The 24,889-nt window shown below is 39.0% G+C and overlaps 4 protein-coding genes across 7 annotated transcripts; 3 read left to right on the plus strand and 1 right to left on the minus strand.

Annotated features, from left to right (window-relative positions):
- The first annotated feature begins 3,151 nt into the window (after positions 1-3,151).
- Positions 3,152-5,228, plus strand: LOC116259126 (uncharacterized protein At4g26485-like). The gene is made up of 3 exons (XM_031636771.2): positions 3,152-3,556; positions 4,208-4,406; positions 4,502-5,228. Exons 1-3 carry the CDS (start codon positions 3,277-3,279, stop codon positions 4,866-4,868), a joined length of 846 nt encoding a protein of 281 aa, XP_031492631.1. The 5' UTR covers positions 3,152-3,276; the 3' UTR covers positions 4,869-5,228.
- A 1,357-nt stretch (positions 5,229-6,585) lies between these two features.
- Positions 6,586-9,747, plus strand: LOC116258467 (uncharacterized protein At4g26485-like). 2 transcript variants are annotated; one of them, XM_031635634.2, is made up of 5 exons: positions 6,586-6,696; positions 6,802-7,019; positions 7,868-8,050; positions 8,262-8,466; positions 9,238-9,747. In XM_031635634.2, exons 2-5 carry the CDS (start codon positions 6,854-6,856, stop codon positions 9,512-9,514), a joined length of 831 nt encoding a protein of 276 aa, XP_031491494.1. In that variant the 5' UTR covers positions 6,586-6,696; positions 6,802-6,853; the 3' UTR covers positions 9,515-9,747. The 2 variants fall into 2 exon arrangements, with proteins under 2 accessions (XP_031491494.1, XP_031491495.1); XM_031635635.2 differs by having other exon boundaries at positions 6,587-6,696; positions 7,886-8,050.
- A 4,442-nt stretch (positions 9,748-14,189) lies between these two features.
- On the plus strand, positions 14,190-24,265 carry LOC116258745 (E3 ubiquitin-protein ligase RGLG2-like). Its single transcript, XM_031636111.2, has 12 exons — positions 14,190-14,933; positions 16,124-16,394; positions 20,921-21,005; positions 21,532-21,672; positions 21,791-21,904; positions 21,984-22,081; positions 22,400-22,479; positions 22,556-22,661; positions 22,737-22,864; positions 22,960-23,128; positions 23,852-23,908; positions 23,990-24,265. Exons 2-12 carry the CDS (start codon positions 16,176-16,178, stop codon positions 24,068-24,070), a joined length of 1,278 nt encoding a protein of 425 aa, XP_031491971.1. The 5' UTR covers positions 14,190-14,933; positions 16,124-16,175; the 3' UTR covers positions 24,071-24,265.
- LOC126410293 (uncharacterized) lies at positions 16,402-20,911 on the minus strand. Of its 3 annotated transcripts, XR_007574062.1 has the most exons (4): positions 20,297-20,911; positions 18,335-20,210; positions 18,029-18,233; positions 16,403-17,942 (listed from the first exon to the last, which is right to left on the minus strand). XR_007574062.1 is itself a non-coding variant. In XM_050079050.1 (3 exons), the coding sequence occupies exons 1-3, from the start codon at positions 18,969-18,971 to the stop codon at positions 17,669-17,671; spliced, it is 1,116 nt and encodes a 371-aa protein (XP_049935007.1). In that variant the 5' UTR covers positions 18,972-20,909; the 3' UTR covers positions 16,404-17,668. The 3 variants fall into 3 exon arrangements, 1 of the variants encoding a protein (XP_049935007.1); XM_050079050.1 differs by having other exon boundaries at positions 16,404-17,942; positions 18,335-20,909; XR_007574061.1 differs by having other exon boundaries at positions 16,402-18,233; positions 18,335-20,911.
- Positions 24,266-24,889: the final 624 nt, after the last annotated feature.

The following is a 24,889-nucleotide window of genomic DNA, read 5'->3' on the forward strand; positions in this document are numbered from 1 at the left end:
ATCGGTTCAATCGGTGGGTCAAGTTCAATAACAGTTGTTTGTTGTGTTACAGGGTTTGGCAGATTTGTGGCATCAATTCTTTCACTAACAGTTGGCTCATTGAGTTGGGAAGGTGTGCGCTCTGCTTCTTCATGAACAGGACTGTCAAGGGGAGTTAATGAAGGACTATTTTCTGAAACGTTATATTCATCAAACATGAAGGGCAACACAAACGGAGATGATTCATGACTCAGCAGTTTGAAGGGAAACAACTTTTCATTGAAGATTACATCACGGCTTGTGAATATTCTCTGGTTTTTAAGGCTGTAGAGTTTGTAGGCTTTTTGTCCAAAGGGATACCCCAGAAATACGCATCTTTCAACTCTTTGGTCAAATTTGTGTTTGGGTTTTAGGTTGGTAGCAAAGCAAAGACAACCGAAGACGCGTAGGTGAGCAAGAGACGGTTTTTTGCCAAACATCATTTCATATGGAGTTCTATTTTGTAGGCTTACTGAAGGCGTCCTGTTTATCAGGTAAGTGGCAGTGAGGACACATTCATCCCAAAACGTTATTGACAGTCCAGATTGAATTTTCAAGGCTCTCGCCACATTTAGTATGTGCCAATGCTTTCTCTCTACAACGACGTTTTGCTGAGGAGTGTAGGTGCAGGTGTGTTGATGGTCAATTCCATGCTCCAACAGAAGTTTTTTCATTTCGTCAGAGAAGAACTCTGCACCATTGTCGGTTCTCACCTTAATGACATTGTGATGGTATTGTCTTTCAGCTAGAGCAATGAAAATTTTCAAGTGCAGGTAAGTTTCGCTTTTGAACTTCATTAGGTAGATCCAAACAGACCTGGTGTAGTCGTTGACGATGGATAAGAAGTAATGGGCACCTGAGAATGAAGCTTTCGAATAAGGTCCCCAAATGTCGCAGTGAAGAAGTTCAAGAGGAGCAACAGAATGCACTTTACTGGATTCAAACGAGAGTCTAGATTGTTTAGACAACTTGCAGACATCACAAAAACTGTTTGATTGTTTGATGTTTATATCATATTCAGAAAACAAGATATTTTTGGTTGGTGAAGGATGTCCTAATCTAATATGCCACAGATCTGTCGGGTCATGGTTACAGTTCAGGATTGAGGCTGTTGGTTGTGTCGATGAGAACTTGTAGATGTAAAGGCCACCTCGCAGTTCAGCCAGACCAGTCGTTGTCTTGAAGGTCGGGTCCTGCAAGTAGCAACAAGTAGAAATGAAACAGAGATGGTAATCAGTTTGGTTCAACAACTTACTGACAAAAATAAGGTTGAAGTGAAAATCAGGTATGTAGTAGACATTTTTGAGAACTAGATCAGATGACAGAACTACTTGTCCAACGTGCGACGCTTGGACGATTCGATTATCAGGGAGTTTAATAGGGAAAGGAATTGAAAGACATGTAACTTCAAACATGTTGAACAAGGAAGATGACAAGTGGTGACTTGCACCACTATCGATAATCCATGCACAGGGAGATAAAGATGACAGACCTGCGAACGAGGTAAGTGGTGTTGATCGGTCCTTGAGTATTTGCTTCAACTGTAAAAACTCTTCAGCAGTGAAAGCAAGAGCAGGTTCCTTACCGGAGTCATTTGATTGGGCATTGGAAGTTGCAGCGATGAAGGCAGTTTTGCTTTGGTCACCACTGTTTGGCTTTGACACTTTATCTCCTTTGATCCTGCCTTCTCTAAAGTTTGGGGGGTATCCATTCAGTTTGAAGCAGCGCTCTCTGGAATGACCTGTAATATTGCAGTGGTTGCAAAAGTATGTTGGCTTCTTTCCACTTCGATTTCTGAAGTTGCGATTGTCATAACTAACAGAGAGGTTGATGTGATCGTTTGAGGGAGGTTGCATTCTTGCCTCCCTTTGCTTTTCTTCCTGAAGAATCAACGAGTAGACTTTGGTGACTGAGGGCAAGGGATCCAATAGCAGTATCTGACCTCTCACAGTATTGAAGGTGTCGTTCAGGCCCATCAGGAATTGGATGACCTGGACTTCATGTTGTTTCTCCAAAATTTCCTTTAGGACACCACATGAACAGGTAGGCAGAGCATCGTATGAGGAGAGCTCGTCCCAATAAGATTTCAGTTGGGTATAGTAGGCTGCAACAGAAAGCGTGTTTTGGGACAGACGACCAATGGCACATTTTATCTGATACTTCCTTGGTGTAGAGCTCTGGGTGAATCGTTCCTTCAGATCATTCCAGACTTCAGCAGCAGTGGTGGCATAAATGACGCTTTGCACAAGTTCCTTCGAGATTGAGTTTAGGATCCAAGAGAGGATCATATCGTTGCATCTCTTCCAAGCAAAAAATTCAGGGGATGAGGTATCAGGTTGAACCAACGTACCGTCAATGAAGGCAACTTTGTTCTTAGCAGACAGTGCCATCGTCATAGCTCTGCTCCAGGTTGAGTAGTTGTCACCGTTCAGCGCTTGTGACACCAGAATGGAGCCAGGGTTGTCTGAGTGATGGAGGAAATATGGATTTGCTAGATCAGCGGCAGATGCATCAAATGCTGAGTTGAGACCAGCAACAGCAGAAGGCTTGCCTTGCGTAAATGCCTGATGCCTATTTTGAGGAGAAGTTTCCATCGCTCTGATACCAAATGTAAAGAAGAGACAGCAAAAAGGCAACAGAACAGAAACAGAGCTCAAATATTCAGGGAACACTAAAAGAATTGTGTCTCGCATTCAATGAATTGAACCTCCAAAAAGAATATATACAACATGGTTACAGAGGAGCAAAGGGAGAAATTAGTTACAAAATTGTTACAAGGATGCGGTGAAAGATATTTCAGCAACCACTTGAAAGAGACAAAGGGGAATCATCAATTGTGCAGAATTGATGACTAGTACTTTTACAACTTCATAATTCATTAGTGCTGTAGATTATTGTTCCTTTTCTTTAGTAAGGGTAACTGTCTTTAACAGGGAGAGATGGTGAGAATTTCCCCACGAAGCAGATAACACAAACTTGGTCGCTAAGTTTTTCCCATCATTTTTCTTAAGATGGAAGTTGCCGTAGAAATGACGCTTTCGGTTCAAATGTACAACCCCATTAACCAAAAGATACCTTTCCCACAGAAGCAAGAAAGTTCCAACAATCTCATTAAATCCACAATCCCCTTTCGAATAAATGTTCCATTCGAAGGGTGAAAAGAAAAGCAGTACAGTATTTCCTTGGAAACAGCTAAAAAGTTAAGACGACTAGATGCCCTGACGGCCAGTCTTCTTCGTCCATACAAAATTTCCCACGATGGTGAGCAGAAAAGTCTGCAGAAAACTAGAATCAGCAGACGCTCTGCTCGAACGGATAGAATTTCTCGGCTGCGATGAGGTCTCCAGGATCTACTTTCCGGATGAAGATCCCTTGAATCGAGTGGTAACGAAGGGACTCAAGAAGGGATATATCGTGAACTACAGCGAGTGGGAGGAGATTCTGCTGGTGGGTGAGGGAGATTTCTCCTTTTCTCTGGGTTTGGCTAGAGCCCTCGGAGATGGAACAAACATGATCGCTACATCTTTGGATAGACCAGGTACCAACCTCAGTCTTCTTCTTTCTCTTCTCTCTATCCCACTCTGGCAGATGAACACCTCTGCTTGGCTTCCGCAATAGCACTGGAGCTTGGAAAACCTTTCACACTTAATAGAGTTGCAAATCTCCATAAAAATGCTCATATATTCTTTACATGCGAGCAAGCAATGTGCCAATTCGCCTGGTTCTGCTGCGAGAGTTGCGATACGCTAGCAGAGCACATTTTCGAAGGTTGGCACAAGCCAATTTTGTCATGATCAAGCCAACGTTCCATTTTATATGGGAAATGGTTGAACTACTGTAATTTGTTCTGGTAACCAGCAAAACGCAGTTATGTTTTTGAGGAAAATGTTCTTGAGAGGGAAGAAGGGAGAGAGAAAGATGACAGCAGGTAAATCTGCTTTCTATTTAAAACAGAATAACAATGAAATTCCTTAGTACAATGACCTTTTTATTTCAAACTCTTAAAAATGGACAGCTTTTAATTTGTTGTTTAATACTCTTGCTTGTTTTATAGTGAGAACTTTGGTAAATCACTCTATATAATTCTCATATTTACTCATTTCAGGTTAAACAGTCTTTACAGTACATGCACGTCTTCTAACTTTTGGAATAAATGTTATTGTGATGTATTTTCTCAACTGTTGCGCAGACAATCTCCACAGAAAGTACAGTAATGGTATAGAGAACGTAAGAGAACTAAGGGCACTAGGATGCAGAGTGCTGCATGGCATCGCTGTGAGATGGATGAGCAGGCATGCCTTCCTCCAATCCAAAAAATTTCATAAGATTGTCTTCAATTTTCCATACGCAAACCTTCGATTTCCGGATGAATGCGAGAAGCAGATCAGGCAAGCGGTTTCATAATTTCCTACTGTCTCTCTCTCATTCATATATATATATAGATATATATATTTCATTTCATGGCATGAAATATACGTGGCAGGCTACACCGGGACTTGATGAAAGGCTTCTTCTCCAATGCAAGAGCGCTGCTAGCTGAGGGTGGTGAAGTTCATGTTTCGCACAAGCTGACGTACCCATATGATGAATGGCATGTGGAAGAGATAGCAGAACATAATGGGTTACAATTGATTAAATGTGTTCCGTTTCGGATCAGTGACTACCCAGGTTACAGCAACAAGAGGGGATACGGAAATGATGGATTGTCTGATACATCTTTTCCTTTAGGAGCGAGCGGCACCTTCAAGTTCACAGCAGCTGATCAGAACTCTGTCCGTCCGCGACCTACGCCGACGTGCTTCCCTGTCATCTGCCGTCGCCGGAAAATATCGAAGAGAGAGGTTGTATGAGAATTGGTTGAATGTGCATTGTCTTGGATAGAGGAAATAGGATTCCAACAAGAAGAGGATCATACAGGAAAAAATGGATCGATTGGTGCAACTTTCTTATGATGAGTGAGTTAGATCTTCAAATTAGTCATAAGAAGTTGATCATCACCTTCAATTGGTAATCAGTTGCTGTCTTCGGTGCCGACACCAATGGCGGCATCAAATTGCTGCAATGGCCATACAGGGGAAGAAGTGACTCTAGTTGAGTTTCTGAATCAATTGGTTTCCTTGGCAAAAACTCTGGTTGTCATTTTCTGTAAAGGGCTTTAACATGTCCATATATGAATTGCAAATTTAAGTGGTGTGCCATCCATTTCGATTTTTTTGATGCCAGTGATTTTATCATGCACATCAATTACAAAGAGGTTTCGATTAATTCTAACAAAAATATATATCCGCATCCTACTTTCCATAGTGTGGTGCACGAATCTAATCAAATGCGCACTCTGTGTCAAAGATCACCACTTAAAGAATTAAATACCTACAGTTTAAAGAATTATATATATCGAGGATATAACAGTGATTCGCTTTAAGTTTGGAGCTTTTCAGGATTCCCATATTTTCCATTTGCTTTTATTTTTTTCCTTCTTTAACTTGTACTAGATTTAGCCTCAAGGATTGTAGCGCAGCCTGACAACAAGATGGCTCAGCCTCACATTGAAGAAGCAAGTCCTTCAATATCCTGAAGCCAGAAACTTGGACACCACAAGCCAATTAGTTTTTATTCTTTGAAGCAATTTTTTTGAATGATATGTTTCACATCGCAAATGTGTGGTATCATGCTCACATTTATCTATAAGATTTTAAAACTTTTCTTATATTACTTGTATGCAAATTTTCACTGCTTTTCGTTTCTTCAATCTTCATATGAACTCTAACTCGGAAGAAGTTTCACTGACGGGAATCCATTCCACGTTAGTTCCCCTGCACGGACATTCAGTCAAAAACATCAATAAAGATGAATGTTTACTGACGACTTTTCCACGCTTTTTTTTTTTTGTAAAGGATAAATTTCAAATTGGAACGTATGAATATGCATTATGGTTGAATATATTGCGGGTTCAAAATGCATTGCTTCGTCGGTAAGGCTTACTGAATCAGAACGTGAATCCAGTCGGATGTGATTTTTCCAGTTATGAATCGTACCCGATTATGAAATGCTATAAAAGCAAGACCCTGAGGTTGATGATAGGCCGGCCAGCCTTTTTCAATGTCTACGTCACAGAGTCCGCTTTTTTCTATTTGACATGCTTCTTACTTAGGAGCTAAGGAGTCTCCTGGTTTTGTGGTCCTCAAATATGAGACTTTCTGCTTTTGCAGAAGCAAATGAGTCGGATGTTGGCCTTTGCTCATTAAGCAAATTGGTATTAGCTTATTGATATGGATCTCGATTCAAATCTGAAAATGAAAAAGGAGGAAAAATCAATCATCGAATTAGTTTAAGAGAATAGTTCACAGTCGTATTTGAACATGTAAAGTCATGTCAATTTCATTGTATTGCAAAAAAATTAAGATAAATAGTATGAAAGACTTCATATTTAAGAAAGATATGGGTAGTTTCTGGATAAGATCAAACATTAGACTCGGATCGTATGTTCAGTGGGGGTTTCCACCGACTAGGTGCGAAGTCTTCAGGAACCTTTTTTTTTTTTTTTCACAAAAGAGGAAAAGAAAGTTTGGTGCCTATATTAATTACTACTAAAAGTCTGTCGATCATTTGAAAATTTGCTTGCCGCAATAGAGCGCCTCCTTCCTCTTGCGCGCCTGTTCGGTCCCGGTTTCAATCGACGTACAACTCTCTCTCTCACTCACTCACTCTCTGTTTTGAATGATCGCTCCGATATTCTTGGTTTGTTTGATTCTATGCTGAGAAGCCTGTTCTCTCTTTGATCAGGGGAGCAGAGGGGAGGAAGGGAGGGGTTTGGGTTCTCCGACGGCGGGAGGAGATGGGTCAGAAGGAGCGAAAGAGGAAAGCAGCCTTCCCGCATGCTGCGGTGGTGGGCTTCCCGTCGCAGAATTCCGGTCCCTTGGCCGCGGTACCGCCGGGTTTCCTGACTCCCGGTTTGCCGTCGGCGTTCTCTGCCCTTTCTCTGTCCAATCTTCCCGAGATATGTGAGCACTCGGTTTCTTTTTGTAAAGTTCTTGTGTTTTTGTTCATGCAAGTATTACACATCTCCGGCTTGGCTCCTTCTTCTTTCTCTCCTCTCTTTCCCTCTCCCTCCTTTTACTCGCCTCTGTTGGCATATTCTGTCTGTTCGGAGATTTTCCTTTTTCTTTCGAGTCTCATTTTGCCTCTTGTATATTCTACTTTGGGGTTTTTCTTTTTCTTTTTAGTATTAGTTAGCTTCTTTTAGCTGTTTAGATTTTCTTTTCCACCATTTATACGCCAAGAGGCCAGCTGATGGACTTGAATGTTATGCGATACAACATGGGTTCAAAGAGAAAACAAAGGCCCTGAAGTTAAAAGAAGAAAATCGTGTAGAAGATTTTAGGACTCAAAGATTAAGAATTTAAGATACCAATAATTACCTTGTTCACAAGTCTTTTTTTTCTTTTGTTCGGGTTACTGTCGCAGGAACTCAAGGCGAAGAATCTGTTTTGATTTAAAACCCATTTTGTGTTATACTCACTCAAAATAATCTGGTAAGCAGCTTCGGAGTTGTCTTGATCTTGTTCCTCTGCTTTTCCTTCTTCTCTTGGTTGGGGTTTGTTTTTTAGAGTGAGGTGATTCTAAAGTTGCATACATCCATGAAATGGGAATCATTTAACTAAAATCCTTTGATTTTGTTGTAATGCAGATGCGGTTTTCTTTGAATTTTGTATTCTGATGTCATGTTGCTGTATGCCTTTACTTCCACTTCTCCATCTTTTGGCCTTTTCGTTGTTTCAATAGGTTATTGTTGCTTGGTCATGTTTGTAGTCTAGGTGTTTTATAAATTCTAGTGCTAATTGAAGATCAGTCTTTCCGTCCATGACAGGTTATCCGAACTTAGGACTTCATACTGGGTATACACGTATTGGGCACTACTCTAGCTGCCACAGTATTCTCCTAGTTGGTGAAGGGGATTTCTCATTTTCTCTAAGCTTAGCAAAGGCTTTTGGTCATGCAAGTCATATGGTTGCTACTTCTCTTGATACTCCAGGTAATCTCTCTCTCTCTCTCTCTCTCTCTCGCTCTCTCTCAAGAAAGTAAGATCTTAAATGTAAAGTATGACATTGGGTTCCGTATAAATGACGTTGGTCATCCTAGAAATCTTCACTGCGATGTACTTTAGAACTAAAACAGCTAGTGTAGCGTGTAATGGCTATCCTTAAGTCTTAATATATTTTATGTAAATTCTTACTGCCTTGCAGAGACCCTAAACGATAAGTACCGATTTGCGATGGAGAATGTAAGGGAGCTGAGAGCATTGGGTTGCCGTGTGGGGCATGGGATTGATGTGAAAACTATGACCAGCAACGTCTTATTGTGCCTGTGTTATCTAAAGTTCGACAGGATTGTATTCAACTTTCCTCATGCAGGCTTTGAGTACCCTGAAGAAGACGTCAGGCAGATCAAGTGAGTTATGAACGCTTCATAGTGTGCTCTGTTTACTCTTGGGGCTTTAAGTATGTCACCTTCATAAATTATGATGTACGTCCTCGTAGTTTTCTAGTTTAAACAATGAGGTAGCCGCTCTTATAAAAATACAAGACTCACCCAAGTTGTCTCAACAAGGTTTCAGCTTACATGTGGAAATATGTTTTCATGAGAATGGGCATTTATTTTCATTTTTCACATGACACAGTCGATATTGTCAAGACTTGGAGAAAAAGTAATTCTCATGAATCTTTCTGTTTAAATTTTTGAAACTAAATTTTTATGAGAAATCCTTAACTGTGCACTGATCCTCAGCATAACTTCAAGTAAAGCAGACCTAGGATTTGGTGGCCGATCTGTTAAGGCTTGAAATGGGGTACATGAAAGTCATTTGACAAACTCTGTATGAAATGAAGGAAATGACACCAACCACGGTCCTCAAGAGCATATACAGATGAGAAAAAGCTAAATCAAAGATCAACCATTCGCTGAATTTATGTTTAAACTTGGCCTTTAACTTTGGTATGACTTAGTTAACGGCAGTAGGGGAGCTACATGGTGGCTAGTGTGGGCAGTTGCCCACATCAGCCTCACAAACTTTGCTTGTTTTTATGTTAATAATTTCATATATTTGGTTGTTTACATTAGAGGTGCCCCTTAACATTAAGGTTATTGAACTAGTGCCCCATCAGCCAAAATTTTGTCTCCACTAATGGTTAACCGGTGAAATGTGTCTATTGGTCATTGTAGGATGCACAGGAGATTGTTGAAGGGTTTCTTTCTGAATGCAAAGGAGATGCTGCTCGAAGATGGTGAAATTCATGTGACCCACAAGACCTCGTCTCCTTTTAAGGAGTGGAATCTGCAGCAGAAAGCAGAAAGAAGGGGACTGGTTTTAGTAGAACGTGCTCCCTTTAATATCTGCGATTATCCTGGCTACTTCAACAAGAGAGGTTACGGTGTGGTTAGTGACACCTCGTTTCCCATAGGACGCTGCTGCACCTTTAAGTTCAAGCTGAAAAAATGACACCCCAATCTGGGTTTTCTTCCTTTTGAACCTTAAATGTACAAGATGAATATAGGTGATATGCTTGTAAATTAATTTGAACCTAAAGCTTTGTATATGGGAACTTGGTCTCGCTGAAACTTATCTTTTTTGCTTCTGCATTCGTGTATGTTCTGATTGTATATGACGGGAAGTCAGAACCTGTCCATGTTTTTTTATTGCTGATACTAATGCAAAATTTTAGTTTACTGCTAGCGGGCGAGATTTCAATATTGGGCATTTGAGTGAGGTTCTAGGTCGAGAGCATAGCTTTACATAATTCAGAAAAAAAAAAAAATCTTTATTTATCGACTTTGTGGTTCTTTTCATTGTGACATATAATATATCATACCAACTTTCCTGTTTCCTTTTATATCGGCAGTCTAAGCTTTGGCTGACCCACTCAAGTAATCGCATAAAGCTTTTCCTTTTTATTTTGAAAGTTTCGGTGCTTCTTCACTTTGTTAGCAATCATTCGGTCCTTGTGTATATTTCAGGCAGCTGATTGTGAAGTATTTAAATATGAGCATGTTTTTGTCATTTCTGCAACAGGAAAGTGCTTGCCTCTGTAAAAGATTTGTATGTATTTGTTTAATTAGGTGAAGTTTTAAATTAAGAAAAGTGTGTTTGGGGTCCCAAAATTTTGCGCTTGCGCAAATTCCAGAAACAAACATAGTATTTTAATTTCTTCGAGGACCCATACTTTTAATTTATGATAAACAGTTGCCAGACAAGTGCATTGTGTGGATAAAGCTGGAGTTATGCTTTTCCTGTTTCAGGAAATGTAAAATGCAACGCATGTTGCATGAAGTGGGGGCTAAAAAGTTTACTCAGTAGAAAAAATTGTCATTTGCGACCAAGTAATGTTTCCTGAACTTCATGCTACCAAGTAATATCCTTGATAACGTAGTCTAAGACTCAAGATCAAGGTTTGAAGAATTGAATTCATTAGTGTATGTACGTTTATCTATTTTTTTTTTGTTTGTTTCTCATTAGCCCTCGGGTCGAATCCAGCCCTTAATGGGGACCCTGATTGGATCCTGTTTTTAAAAATGAATTGGTCCAATATTTATATATAAACACGAAAGATTTTTATTTATTCTCAGTTGGATATTGGAGTTGGATCCAAATTCAGTTATGAAACTAAACACTGTTTCTGAACCCGATTAGTAACCATATCCAAATTTCTTCACCAAAAAAAAGCTAAATGAATACGAAATGGGAATAGTAATCAGATATACCTGGTCCATTTAGACCTCCCCTCCCAGGTAAGTGAAAACCAAGAATTTACTATTGTTTGTCAAAGCTATCAATCCTAGTTATATATTTAAAATTTTATAAATATGCATAAGTGTAGTTTCCACGCCATGACTCACAGTGTCAAGCTTCTAGTTAGATTGATCCTGTTATGAGGTCAAGTGACACCGAATCTCTTTGTGATCTTATAATATTGAAACTCATAATCAAACAAAACTGTAACTTGGTATGAGTTGAACAGTCAGGTTCACAGATCTTTGGCAGTACAACATGAGGACCATATTTTGTTTCTATTATGAAAACATTCTACATAAAAGAACATTTTGCTAGTAAAATGAGAGTTTGTGTACATATAACGTGTGAAATTAAATCGTCTCATACCATCCCTTCACGGCGTGAACATAACTGAGTGGCAAGACAGCTCACTCTCAAGGGGTCCAAGGTTCGAATCCTATAATCGCTGTCACATTCTGGTCTATTATTCTTTTAGGCTACAAGTAGTGACAAGCATGACACCGAGCTGATGTAAGTTCATTTAGGCTCTGAAGCAAAAACAAAAAATTGGAAACAGGAGGGTATGCCCTTGTGGCTTTTGCATTGAAGGTGGTTTTCCCTAAGAAAATATTAAAAGAAAACAATAGAGATTACATCTATACGATATAGTTTCAATGTAAAAGGTTTTCAAAGCTATCTCTTAAACCATACCTGCAATTGTGACATGTCACCCAACCGATCCTTGTTCTTGTGAGGGTTGACGGACTAAAAATTGTGACTTTCAATTAGGTTCTCTCCTTCAAGATTAAGGATATAGTGAGGTTCTGCAGTCCCTCTTATCTATTTATTGATAAAAGAAGACTGTGCAAATGGACAAATTTAGAGTGTTACACTCTGAGAGGATCACCTAAGTTGGTAAATGAGCTGCATTTCGGGAAACCAATTGGAGTTATTCAAGTGCTTTATGAACCTCGTGTGGGTTTCTTCTGGTTTAACCACAGCCGGAATTACTTTTGACGACATTAAGTAGTTGACAAGTCTGTTTTAAGCAACAACTAATCTATTATGAATATCATCGACTCTAGTTTGGTCGGCACAACAGGTTGCAGCAGATATTGACATGCATATTACATATTCGTATATACTTAAGTTATTCTGACATTTTCTATTACTGACCTTGTATAATAATAATGACAAACAACCAAAGGAATATTAATAATAGTGTTCGGCAACAGGTGCATATAACTGACGTATGCTTCCTGAAATCACGTGAATGATTGTGATGCAATTGGCCGGATGAAATGACATATTTCCCATATGGCAGTCTGTTGCTGTCAAAATTATAGGTTTGAATTGTCCATTCAGATATAGATTTCTGGAAGTGCCACCGTTGCTTCCATGAAAGTTCAAGACCAGTTTCCCAAAGAAATTTCAAGGCGGCCGACAAGATCTTGACTTGATTAATAACGAGGATTGTGCAATTTTATTAAGTACAAAGTAGCAATTTCTTATGCAAGTCAAGTCAAGCCCTAGGTCCAGACTGATACTGTTAGTGCTAGCCCGGCAGTGGATTTTTTGTTATTAATTTATTATATTTGATTGTTTATATATATATATATATATATGTATGGTCACCAACTGGAATATATGGCCAAAAAATGCCTTTGATCATTTACGTATGGTCTTCTTCGTGACTTACTGGCTGGCATTGATTGGTCTCGGCTCATTTATGGATCTCCGCTACTTCTTCTTAGAACTGAGCGGTGAACTGAACACAAGCTAGTTCATCTGAAAGAGAAAGTGGTTTTTTTGTGATTGGGAAATGCATAGCTAACATTCAGCACAAATTTCGCGAACATGATCAGCATGCCATGAACATATACTTGACAGAACTTGATGTTATTTGATTATTGGATTCTGCTAACCGATTTGTTTTCATTGTTTAGTGGATTCTTGCAACGTTGTAAAAGTGGGATATAGAATCAAATTGATTTGCCAACTAAAGCGATTCGTTTCAAATCAGAATCAGCCTATTCATTCCGATTTCTGCAATGGCATTGAAAGATTGAGAATTCCAGTGACCGAAATCATCCTCCAAAAGACTAATTTGGAGCTCTCAAGCAAAAGGCAAAGATAGACATGTCAATTGCAATCACTGTTGACGACTAAAGTTAAAGATGAATTAGACATAAGAGAGAGAGAGAGAGAGAAAAGAAAGAAGAACGCATTTGCACAGCACATGCAGCGTCACTCTTATTACTGAAATATTTTACCTCAAAGTGAAGATATGAGAGAATCTGCAGTTGAGTTGGTACTTATTAAGAAGGTGGCCCACTCTGAAGTGAAGCCTCAAAGGCGTTACCCACGAAAGTCCCCTCTTGCTTTCATGCGTTCACACTTTATCCAAGTGGAACAATGAAAAACCAATGTTTTTCTTTTAGTTGGTTAAGAAGAAGGACATGATATATTTGTTGCATTATTATATGTGATGCCGTTTTTACAAAACTACTTACTTTACTCTAATGGGGAGGACACAAATGTTGTTTGAATGAATCGGCTTTCATTGGCCGATTCATTAATTGAATTCGTGGCAAACCGATTCGATTCAGTGTGAGTCTCTTTCAGTTTGACCGCCGTAAGCCTAAACTCACAGAAGCTGGTGTCTGGGGACATGAGATTTAGCTTCGGGAAAGTGTCGCTAATTTCCAGTCGCCACAAAGCCGTTAGCTTTTAATAAGTGATGTAGCCCTGGAGACAAGCTTTCATGATGCTTAACAAGCAACAATAGGAGCTTTCTGAGAAATTTACGAGAATAAAGTGAAGTGCTTGTCATGAACAGTGCCATGGCCAGGGCTTGACGCCAAACAGGTCACGTATCAATGTCGCTATTTATGCATGCGGCACGATGAGGAGGCAACATCTGTCAAAATTTAAGGGCGCGTTTGAATGACACGTATTTTTTTTTAATAAAGAATGAATTGGTAGTAGCATCGAAAACATAATGTTCTTCTTATCAAACAAACAAGTTCTAAGATAATATCAAACAGGTTAGTTCTAAGATAATTTAGAAACTCCCTAGAGAATGAAAGAAACTTTGGCAAATGTGAAGGGATGTAGAGTGTAGCACCCACCTTCGTTGGATTTATGGTAACGATTAAGTTGTAGAAGTTACATGGCGTAGCCGCTTTCTGACTTTTTCTTGTTTTTTTTTTTTTTTCCAGAGGAGTTGTTGAAATTAGTTGGCGAAAGAAAGAAAAAGGGAGTCTGATCCGAATCAAAACGGTTTACACCCAAAGCCACGGGTCTCGTTCTTACGCTCTGCTCCAGCTCGGAGCCGAGGACGTTGTCAGATTAATAAGGGATGGGGACATCCGAAACGACGACCCAACACCGGTGCCGTCGCGGAAAATCCGGGTGGATTCTCTCTCTCTCTCTCTCTCGTGTGCAAGTAAACAATCCTTACACATCTCTCGCTGTTAGTTTTCTTTCTACCAACTAACAGTGAGAATTGCTTCTTATAGTAGAGATTCTCACGAGAATCACCGAGCCCTTCATCGGCACCAATCAGATACACGATTAAATTTCCAATCAGATTAAAGTAAGATGCGCGATTAATCGGATTTATTCAGCAGCGTGAAGTTAGCTTGCTTCAATGTTCGGTGATAGTGGAAGGAGACTTGAGTTTCGGGTGCTGTGATGGTCAACAAGCCGTTGCTCATAACTGAGAAAACATACGCATCCGGATACCGTTTCCGCTCTGAGGATGCCGCCCATTGCTTATCTTTCCATTTGATTTTAGTCTTGTTGAAATGTCGTCGTCCATATCCGCCCTTAACCTCCCCCGCAGTGTAGATTATTTTTAATGTATCTTTCAGTACGAAATTCAGCAGCTTGGTGGAGAAGCTACCTCTTAATTGGCGTATAAAGCTACCTCTTAATTGGCGAATGGTGCATGCAGGTTGTATCTAGTTTTGTTGTGATTACCGGCGGGAGCGGGACGAGGTCTGAGGAGCGAGGAATAACCTTCGCCCCTTCTCTCTTTTTTCTTCCTTAAACCCTAGTTTCCCTCTCCGCTGCTCCTTTGGATTTTTAATCCGAGCAATTCGCCGATCTCCTCTTCCTGTCCGACTCCGGAGCCGTCTCCTTTTTTGTAAGTGTAACTTGTTGTTTTTCCGCTTTCCTTTTCATCGAAATTCAGTTCTCGATTATCGTCGTCGGGAAGAGGCTCCGCGGTTCTCAAGATTTTTTTTTTTTCCTTTTTTTGTTTTCCCGTTCCGATTCTGTCTCTGCTTGTTTCTTTTCCCTCGACTATGTTCTTGAGAATGATCATTGATGACGAACGGGTGTTTACTTTAGTTTACAGAACGATAGAACAGATTGATGATTACATGCTGAGTCGTAGTCGAATATTAGTGCGAGGTTTGGTTGTTATTTATGATTGTGTAAGAACCAATTCTCAGTCGATTATAGGTTAATGCGGTTAAAATGTCGATTTTGTGTTAAAATTTATGTTTAGTGATCAATTGCCTTGAATCTGTATGGAAGATATATGTCTTTAGATTATTATAAGTTACGCATTTATTTGGTGGTTCGGGATTCTGTTGTTATGGCGTGATGATTTGCATGTAATTTCAATTTGCTGTTTTTCTGTCTATATCCCCCGATGATGATGATAAATCAACCGAGTTTATTTTCATGAACGTCTCGGCCATGGTGACTTGGTCAAATTTTATGTCAAAGTTTAATTTTCTTGTACAATCCTTTTCAATCTCTCTCCCTCTCTCTCTCTCTCTCTCTCTATATATATATATATATATATATATATATATATATATATATATATATATGTATGTTTATATATATATATGTATGTATGTATGCATGGGGGCTGTGTGTATAATTTCGCCGGCAGGTGTCATGCTCTTTGCTTGAGATGAACTACAACTCATTTGGAGAATCTAAACGATGGTCTTTTGGTCATTATCAACTGCTTTTCTTGCAACACGAAGTCTTGCAGCATGACTAGTTTGTATTTTGTTACTCATTTCCTTTGTGGTCATTATCAACTGTTTTTGTTGCAATACTAAGTCTTGCAGCATCACCAGTGACTAGTCTAAAATTTTCTTCAATGACTATTTTACATTTTGTTGATGATGTCTAATGTTTTCTTCAAACTCTTTCCAGGAAGTAAGAGTGGTGCACTTGTTAACTTTTTTAAGGTTTTTGCATTTTAAAGTTGGTCAATCATGTAAACGTTCTCTATGCATAGTTGTGGGCTATTTTTCATATTACAGAGTACAGCTTCTTATTTAGATCTTTCTCTTTTTCTTTTGGATCTAGTCAACTCAAACAGAAACAGAAATACGCTAGTGAAGTGTCCTAAGTCCAAGTCATGGGAGGCAAGCATTCAAAGAGGAAATCTCGTGACTATCCTCCCTCCTATAATTACAATTCTTATAATTATGGTCCTCCTCCTTCTTATCATCCTTCTTCATCCTGGAATGCTCCATCTCATGCTCCTCCATCAGAAACTTATATGCAACCTGAAATGAAGCATAAATTGCAGAGAAGGTATTCTCGAATAGCAGACAATTATAATTCTCTTGATCAGGTAAAGTGCATTTCCTTTTCCTTTTCACTGAATAGTGTTTCCCATATGCTGTATTTTTGTCATATTGAATGTTACCAATATTAATGTCATATAACAAAAGCTTGGCTTCTTAAAACCTAAGCCTTGTGCAATCTTTTGTTCTGGGTCATGGTACCACTTTTTTTAGAGACCAAAATCATGGTTTACTGAAATTTTGAAATTGCTTAACACAATACAGTTGATGAAGCACTAGGAATACACGTCTAACTGCACTTTTTGATGTGATCCTCAAACATCTAGATCCCTGATAGGATTGTAATATGAAAGGTTAACTGTAGTTAATCGTCGAACAGAATGGGATGCATATGCAACAATATTGCAACTTTGATTCCTCTGAAGTAGCTATTGCATGTGTATCTTTGTGAGTATGTATGCATTTGTGTTTTTCTTATTTTATTGTCCTATGCTTTGGGATCATTTTCATCTTTTCATGTCTTTCTTCTGCTCTGTCAATGTATAGACGTGTATAAGAGTCTTCTGGGTACTTGCTTGGAGTTTTCCCCTTGCTCTTATTTTTAGTTTGGAAGGGTCTTTGCAGGAAAACCAAGATTTTCATTGTCAAAATTCTATCAGTTTCTAGAAGGTTCTTGGCAACATGTTATCAGTGTCCAGATTACCACATTGTCTTTGTGGTTTTGGGTCCTGGTCATCCTTCAGAGATCTAGTCACGTTTTATAGCTTATGCTTCATGACGAGGTCATCACATTCATGAGATGGGCATGATCACAGTCATTCTGAAGAAGGAAGGCATCATGCTGTTCCTAAAGATGATGAGATAATACCAATGTTATCACTGTCGTATCGTATCGTGTATCGGTCGGGCCGACCTATACGCCGTATCGTAACGTATCGTAAATGTATCGTAACGTATCGTAAAATTAATTTTTTAATTTGTAAAAAATATTAAAAATTTATAAAAAATAGAAAAAAAATCAGAAAAATTCTAAAAAAATCCGAAAAAACTAGTAAAAATCAGAAAAATTCAATAAAAATGTATTTAAAGGAACATTCATCATTCATGTATATGAAGTATGACCTGTGAGCTATGCATATGAACAAGACATTCCGAAATAAGAAATCAAACATTCAAAAAACAAAATAACATACTAAACAACCTAAGAGTATTCAATTACATCACAATTCATAAGTTCAGAAGTCAAAACTCAGAACATATTGACATAGTTTTCAAAACTCAAAACAAAAAGCATCGTCAATCGTCATTTGCATCATCATCTTCATTCTTCATCATCATCTTCACTTCCTTCATTAACTTCTTCTTCTATCCCCTCTGTTGCAAATGGAATGTCACCAACATTCCATTGCTCCCCCCCAGCCTCTCCTTCTTCAACAATCTCTGCTGCTCCTTCAACATTCAAAAAATCAAGATCGTCCTCATCAAGTATTGCAGCTGGTTCTTCTTCAACCCAAGAATCTAATATATCAAAATGGTCAATGAAGATAGGATCATATTGATTGTGATGCTTCCTCGTAGATGTTGTTTCTAGTTGCCTAACAAGAGAAAAAATTAACAAATTGTTAGAGATTAAAATATATATTAGAATTTGATATTCTTGTATAACAAAACAAATGTTTACCTTTGTCTCAACTTCATATTATAACGAACATAAACAAGGTCATTCAACCTTTTATGTTCCAGCCTATTCCTCTTCTTACTATGGATGTGCTGAAATACACTCCAATTTCTTTCACATCCAGTTGCACTACATGTTTGACTGAGGATTCTAATTGCAAGCTTCCTTAATTCTGGGCAATCAGGCCCAAACCTTTCCCACCACAAATCTAATAACAGATGGAAAGTAAAAATTTTGTCAGAAATAAATATATGAGAAGGTAGAATAAGTGCTAAAGAACAAAAAGTATAAAGTTTCTTTTTCTAATACCTGGACGCATAGTTGTCCTGCATCGAACTGCTGTGTCTCTCGCCATGGTACCAGAAGCCGTATCATATTTGTTGATCGACATATGGATAGCGTCTTGTTCTTTACTATCACTTACTAATACATCAATGCAATCCAACATGCCATACTCGACCTCTCTGTCCTTCTTAAAAGTGGGAAGATATCTAATGGCAGGATTTAGGTAGTAGGCTGCTGCATGAAGTGGGCGATGAAGTTGTCCAGACCACCTTTCATCTATAATCTTCCATATAGGCATGTACAACTTCTTTTTTCCCTTCATATTATCTCTAATGGCCTCCTTGGCTCTATCCATAGACTCGTATAAATATCCAATAGAAGGTCTATCTTCACTATCAACTAATCTGAGGACTTTCACTAGAGGTACACAAATCTTCAATAAGTGCACACATGATTCCCAAAAGTCAACATCGAAGATGGTATCCACAACTGTCGTAGCCTTTCTTTTATAGGCATGTGGATATGCAGCCCAATCATCACTTGAAAACATCTGCCTGAGAGAAGATCTTTGCTTGACTATACCCTGCACAGTCAAAACATTTGTAGCAAACCGTGTTTGTGCAGGTCGAATCAATTCAGCCCCATTTGTGAATTTCTTCATCAAATTCAAGACATAAGCATGATTGTAAATAAACTTCGTGATTTCTTGGCATCTTCGTGATTTCTTGGCATCTGTGAACTGTCAACTTCATATCATCCCTTTCACCAAGATCCTGAAGCATAAGATTTACACAGTGAGCAGCACATGGACTCCAATAAAATGTCCCATATCGTGCTGCTAACATTTCACCTGCAGCTTTATAATTTGCTGCATTATCAGTGATAAATTGTACGACTTTTTCAGGCCCAACTTCTTCTATAACTTTATCAAAAATCCCAAACAACACATCAGCAGTCTTCGGAGTATCAGACAAATCAACAGATTTTAAGAACATAGTACCAAGAGGGCAATATACAAGGAAGTTTACCAATGTTCTGTTCTTGATGTCTGTCCACCCATCTGCCATTACATTGCATCCTGTAGCTTTCCAACTCAATTTTAGTTCATCACAATATGTCTTCACATCTCTAACTATATTGTTGAGAATTTTACCTCGCAATTTATGAAAAGAGGGCATTTTATACCCTCGCCCTACACTAGCAATCGCATCTGCTATAGGCTGATAATGATAAGAGTTTGTTGCATTGAAGGGAATGGATGCATCATAGAACCACCTTCCTATGGTTTCATCTGCTGCTTCAATAATATCCTTTGATTGCATGGCTATACGAATCTCAGGCTGAGCACCAGCAGCAGTATAATTGGGAAAAAAATTCTTGATCGAACCAGACATATTGCTCGACCTCATAGTAGGTACTCTACCACCACCAGTACGACCCTGACTTCTGCCACGTCCTCGTGAAACTGAACTTATACTTGCACCTCTTCTTTTTCTGGTTGCAGTTGCAGAAGAACCACCTCCATGCATGATGCCTTTCCCTTTAGTTGTTCCCAAACTGACACCAACATCTTCTTGTTCAAGTTGAACATATTCACCTTCACTTTCTTCTCCTTCATGTGGGTCCCCATATCCTTCCTCCGCATCTTCCATGTCCTTTTCAATCCTACTTGCTTTCACTGCATCAAGAAGCTGCTGACACTGGTGCTTTACATACGCTGGCAATGGGATCTCTTGGGAGCCATTGCAAGCAGCCACATCGCTGTGTGTACCAGCTATATGGTGTTTAAAGCGAGAAATCCCTCCTGATATGATTTGCTTACAATAATTGCACTTAACTCTTAATCTATCTTTGGGATTCACCTTTGTACACCACTGCCATGCAGGATCCGACATTATATCTTCACAAAACAAGTAAAAACATACAAATAAATGTAGGAAATAAGAGAAATGAACGATTCAACGGCAAAAATGAGTTATTTTTTACCTTCTTGGTGTTAAAAACCAAAAAACCCTCTTTCTCCAAGCTTCCCACCGTCCCAAGACTCCCCACAACGAGAAATGAAGCTTCTTCACCGGCAAATCTTGATGCAATGGAGAAAATCTCTCCCTCCCACGTCCCTCGCAGTGTTGAGAAACAAGAAGAGAGAGAGAGAGGAGCGTCGGTTTGAGAATAAGAAGCAAAAATGGGCCCGACGGCCCCTTTTTAAATTTTACTCCCGTATCGTGCGATACGCCCACCGTATCGCACGATACGTACGATACGCGTACGATACGTACACGTATCGTATTTAATAGGTGTAACGTATCGAAAACGTTGATACGGACGATACGTATCGTACGATACGCGTCCGTATCGTACGATACGGATAACATTGGATAATACTGTTCCTCCATGCAAAACAAGTACACAGAAATCGTTCCATATGTTCATGTTGCCTAGCAGCTTTCCACTTAACTCTGTAACAATGAGCTTGGATGACATTTAAAGCCATTTAGTAACTTGGGCTGTCTAACTGTAGTATTTGAGCTGATTATACAAGTTCCTAGTAATGTCCACATTGGAGTAATCTTTTTCTAATTCTACTTTCAATCTTTTTATGTGAATTAGGTGACCGAAGCTCTAGCTCAAGCTGGCCTTGAATCCTCAAATCTGATTGTGGGTATTGATTTTACAAAAAGCAATGAGTGGACAGGTTTGCTAAGCATCCTTCACAAGAATATCATGCTTTCTCCATCACTGTTCTTATTTGGATTTTTCATAAATTCATCTTTGTGCTTTTATCCTCAAATATTGAGAAACAGGGTTTTGTCTTGTTTGTTTCTTTGCTGTGCTGATAAGAATCTTATGAACGTTTTATAGCTTTGTCTAGGAGGGGAATTTAGTACTTCATTACAGAGTTTTACGTATGTCTGCCTGGCAACTTAGTTTCATGAACCTCATGTTTCATTTTATCCATGGTACTTCCAGTATCATGCATTCTCAGTCTTTAGCAGCATATAAAATGTGCAGATCTTTGATGTTAATGGACATGTTCATGTAAATTCTCTGCCACATTTATATGGCTGAAGACAGAATTCTATGTGGAAAGGATATAGAGCATGAATTGACCAGGAGTACCCTTGTGATCCCAGAAAAGTACAGCAATAGATTAGTTTCCCTTTGAATCATGGACTCTTATACTTTAGATTCAAAGTATATTTATCTATTATTGCTTTTAGGGGCAAGGTCCTTCAACCGCCGGTGCTTACATCACATTGGAGAGTCTCCAAACCCATATGAGCAGGCAATCTCCATAATTGGCCGAACATTATCTGCCTTTGATGAAGACAATTTGATTCCATGTTATGGATTTGGAGATGGTGAGTAGACAGGAGTGTAGCCCACTTTCTTTATACAAAAGCAATTACATGCTTGTTAGTTTCAACATCTTTTTCTTAGTTTTATGACTGAGAGCCTGTTTCCTTCCCAACCTTTCAGCATCAACCCATGATCAGGAGGTATTTAGCTTTTATCCTGATGAACGTCCCTGCAATGGATTTGAAGAAGCATTGAGTCGATATAAGGAAATTGTTCCACTTCTTAGGCTTGCTGGTCCGTGTTTTTAACTTTTTTCTTTGTAGTTCAACGTTGGTATTTCAAGTTCATGCTTGATGTTCATGATGCATGACAGGTCCAACCTCCTTCGCTCCTATAATAGAGTCAGCCATAAGCATTGTTGAACAAAGTGGTGGGCAGTATCATGTTCTTTTGATCATTGCTGATGGACAGGTAACCGTACCATCCATCAAACATTCATTTAAAGGCACTGTAACCATTTGTCCTCTAGTTTCCTTTCCTTGGCACATGTAACAAGAAGTTAAAGCATTTAAAATTGTTTATTACATCAGATGTTAGAAATGTTAGATGGTACAGGTAACCTTACCGCTCATGTTGAATTTGAATGTGAGAAACTTCTTAAAAGTTGGTTAATTTCCTTCTTGGCCTTTATCTATTGAACTCTACCCTTTCTTTTCTTCCATTCATTCTTTACTTATTATTTGAAGAATAACTTTGTGCACTTCTGCTTTTGACTCTAAATTGGCTAAGGTAACAAGAAGTGTTGATACAGAAAGTGGCCATTTAAGTCCACAAGAACAAGATACTGTGAACGCCATAGTAAAAGCTAGGTATTACCTTTCATGCAACCAGAGTATTCATCAAACTGATATTGCTATTTGCTGATATATGCTTCTGGGATTGTAGTGAATATGCCCTGTCCATTGTATTAGTTGGCGTTGGTGATGGACCTTGGGACATGATGCACCAATTTGATGACAACATCCCAGCACGGGCTTTTGACAATTTCCAGGTAATTGGAAACAAAATATTCTGGCCTTGAATCTGGGTTTTCTCAATGTTTATAGGTGGCTTTTTGTTCCTGCAGTTTGTGAATTTCACAGAAATAATGTCCAAGAATATTCCCATGTCCAAAAAAGAGACGGAATTTGCTCTCGCAGCTCTGATGGAAATACCATCACAGTATAAAGCAACATTAGACCTGCATATCTTGGGGTATCTATAGAAGCCTATACTTTTCGTTCTTTTGTTTCTAGTAGTGTTCATGCAGAGTTTGGCTAAGTAACGTTAATTGCTTGTGGCCTTGAAAGCCGTCGGAGAGGAAAGGGCTCTGGCAGGGTCGCTCTTCCACCTCCTTCTGGGAATTATGCTCCATCTTACTCAAGTTCAAAGTACTCTAGAACAAACAGCTTTGAGCAAGCTGGTGCCTCTCACGAGAGTTTTTCTGCTCCCCCAGATAATTCTTCCAGCAATAGCCAGGTACTGGACTTATGTTTATCTTCCTAAATTTTTCTTGTTTGTCTCTGCTTTTATAGCTAGAAGGAACCCAAAGAGACCAGCTAGTGAAATGGCGGCCTCTTCTCTTATGAGTCTGATCAGATTCTTCCTTAAAGAAATAGGTTCATCAATACCAAGCAAAACTTGGATGTTATTAACAAATATTATGGAAAAAAATTCAGAGTTACCAATTCTCAGGCATCTCTGGTAAAACTGATTTATACTGCATAGGCTCTGGAATGTGGTCTTTATGCGTGGTTTCAACTTCTATATGAAATCAGCATCATCAAGTTACACAGTGTTGTGTTTTGCTTGGAATATCGTTGGGCGAGAAAAATATCCCATACTTCTGGTTTTGAAAAGAAAGTGGTTTCAATAATTGATCAGATTCAGGACATGTAATAGATTGAAACCGACTGGAACTGTCTGCTACATTTTGAAACCATATGAGCTAGGTAATGAGCTTCGAGTAGTCAAATTCTTGCGAGTAATCTTACATGGACTTGTTTATCCAAACAATCATAATCGTTTCATTAAGGGCAACATAAAATTCTAATCTGGAGTTAATTTTTATTCGTCACACGCTATTGTAAAGTTGCTGACATGATATTCGAGAAGCATCTGCAGCATTTTTATTTCATCTACTGTGATTAATTGATTTTTAAAAAAATTGTTTTCTATGCTGATGCTGTTTTTGGTCAATAGACATGCCCTATATGTATTTGGACCAACAAGAACCTTGCATTTGGTTGCGGACATCAGGTGATTACTGAACACATCTTGCTTTTTTGTTTCACTGCGTGTCCTATCTTGGGTTTGTTACTAAAACCGGTTATTTCTTAGACATGCTTCGAATGTGGGAAAGACCTTGAGTTATGCCCGATTTGCCGGAGCACTATCAGCACAAGAATCAGGCTCTATTGAAGGCCTCGACACAATTAAATGGCGTGTAAAGAGACGGGTTATCTGATGATTATATTACCATTCCGTGTAAATAGGGATGCTTCTGCCCTGGGTAATATTTCGTTGCAGGACTCTGTTTACTCTTGGCTGATTTTGGGATCTTTTAATTCATGTGCTATTGGTAGTGTGCAAAATAAAAGTATTGCTAATCTCTCTTGTCGCGTGCCATTTCTCTGGCCCTTCTCTCTCTCTCTCTCCCTCTCTTGGTAACGAATACTTATTTTTATCGTCTCTCTCTCACCAAGGCACAAACATGACCCGACCATCGGGGAATCTGGACCTCAAAGTAGAGCAGCTCGCGAAAAATATTATCAGATGGGATCTCGGGCATGACAGACAAGCATGACAACTACGAGTTTCTGTGGCACTAGAAAACAATGTGTTAAATCACTTATTAGGGACTCCATCATGTCTTCTTAGTCATCACCAGTTTGGAAAAGGGAGCAGTCCTTTCTCATGGGAAGCGTGGAGCTTAGTTGCAGCAAAACTTGACGCAACCAACAAAAGCACGTTGACAGCAGCGGCATCCTTGTAAATACATCAATTGAATAACAAAATTAATCAAGTTAGATTTACCTATGTAGCCAATTAAATTCGGTATTTAGAAACTTCTAGTTGGAGAGAGAGAGAGAGAGTTACTGATTGGAGGACGATTCGCCATTGACTCTTTAATGGAATGGCTCATGACGAACATGAGGACCAGGAGAAGCAGCCAGAGAGTTAAAGCAATGGCGTTCTTCTTCAACATCTTCACTCTTCTTTTAATGGAAATGATGAAAG

The sequence above is a fragment of the Nymphaea colorata genome, chromosome 8, assembly GCF_008831285.2.
Source record: "Nymphaea colorata isolate Beijing-Zhang1983 chromosome 8, ASM883128v2, whole genome shotgun sequence".
In the NCBI taxonomy this organism is placed as follows: domain Eukaryota; kingdom Viridiplantae; phylum Streptophyta; class Magnoliopsida; order Nymphaeales; family Nymphaeaceae; genus Nymphaea; species Nymphaea colorata.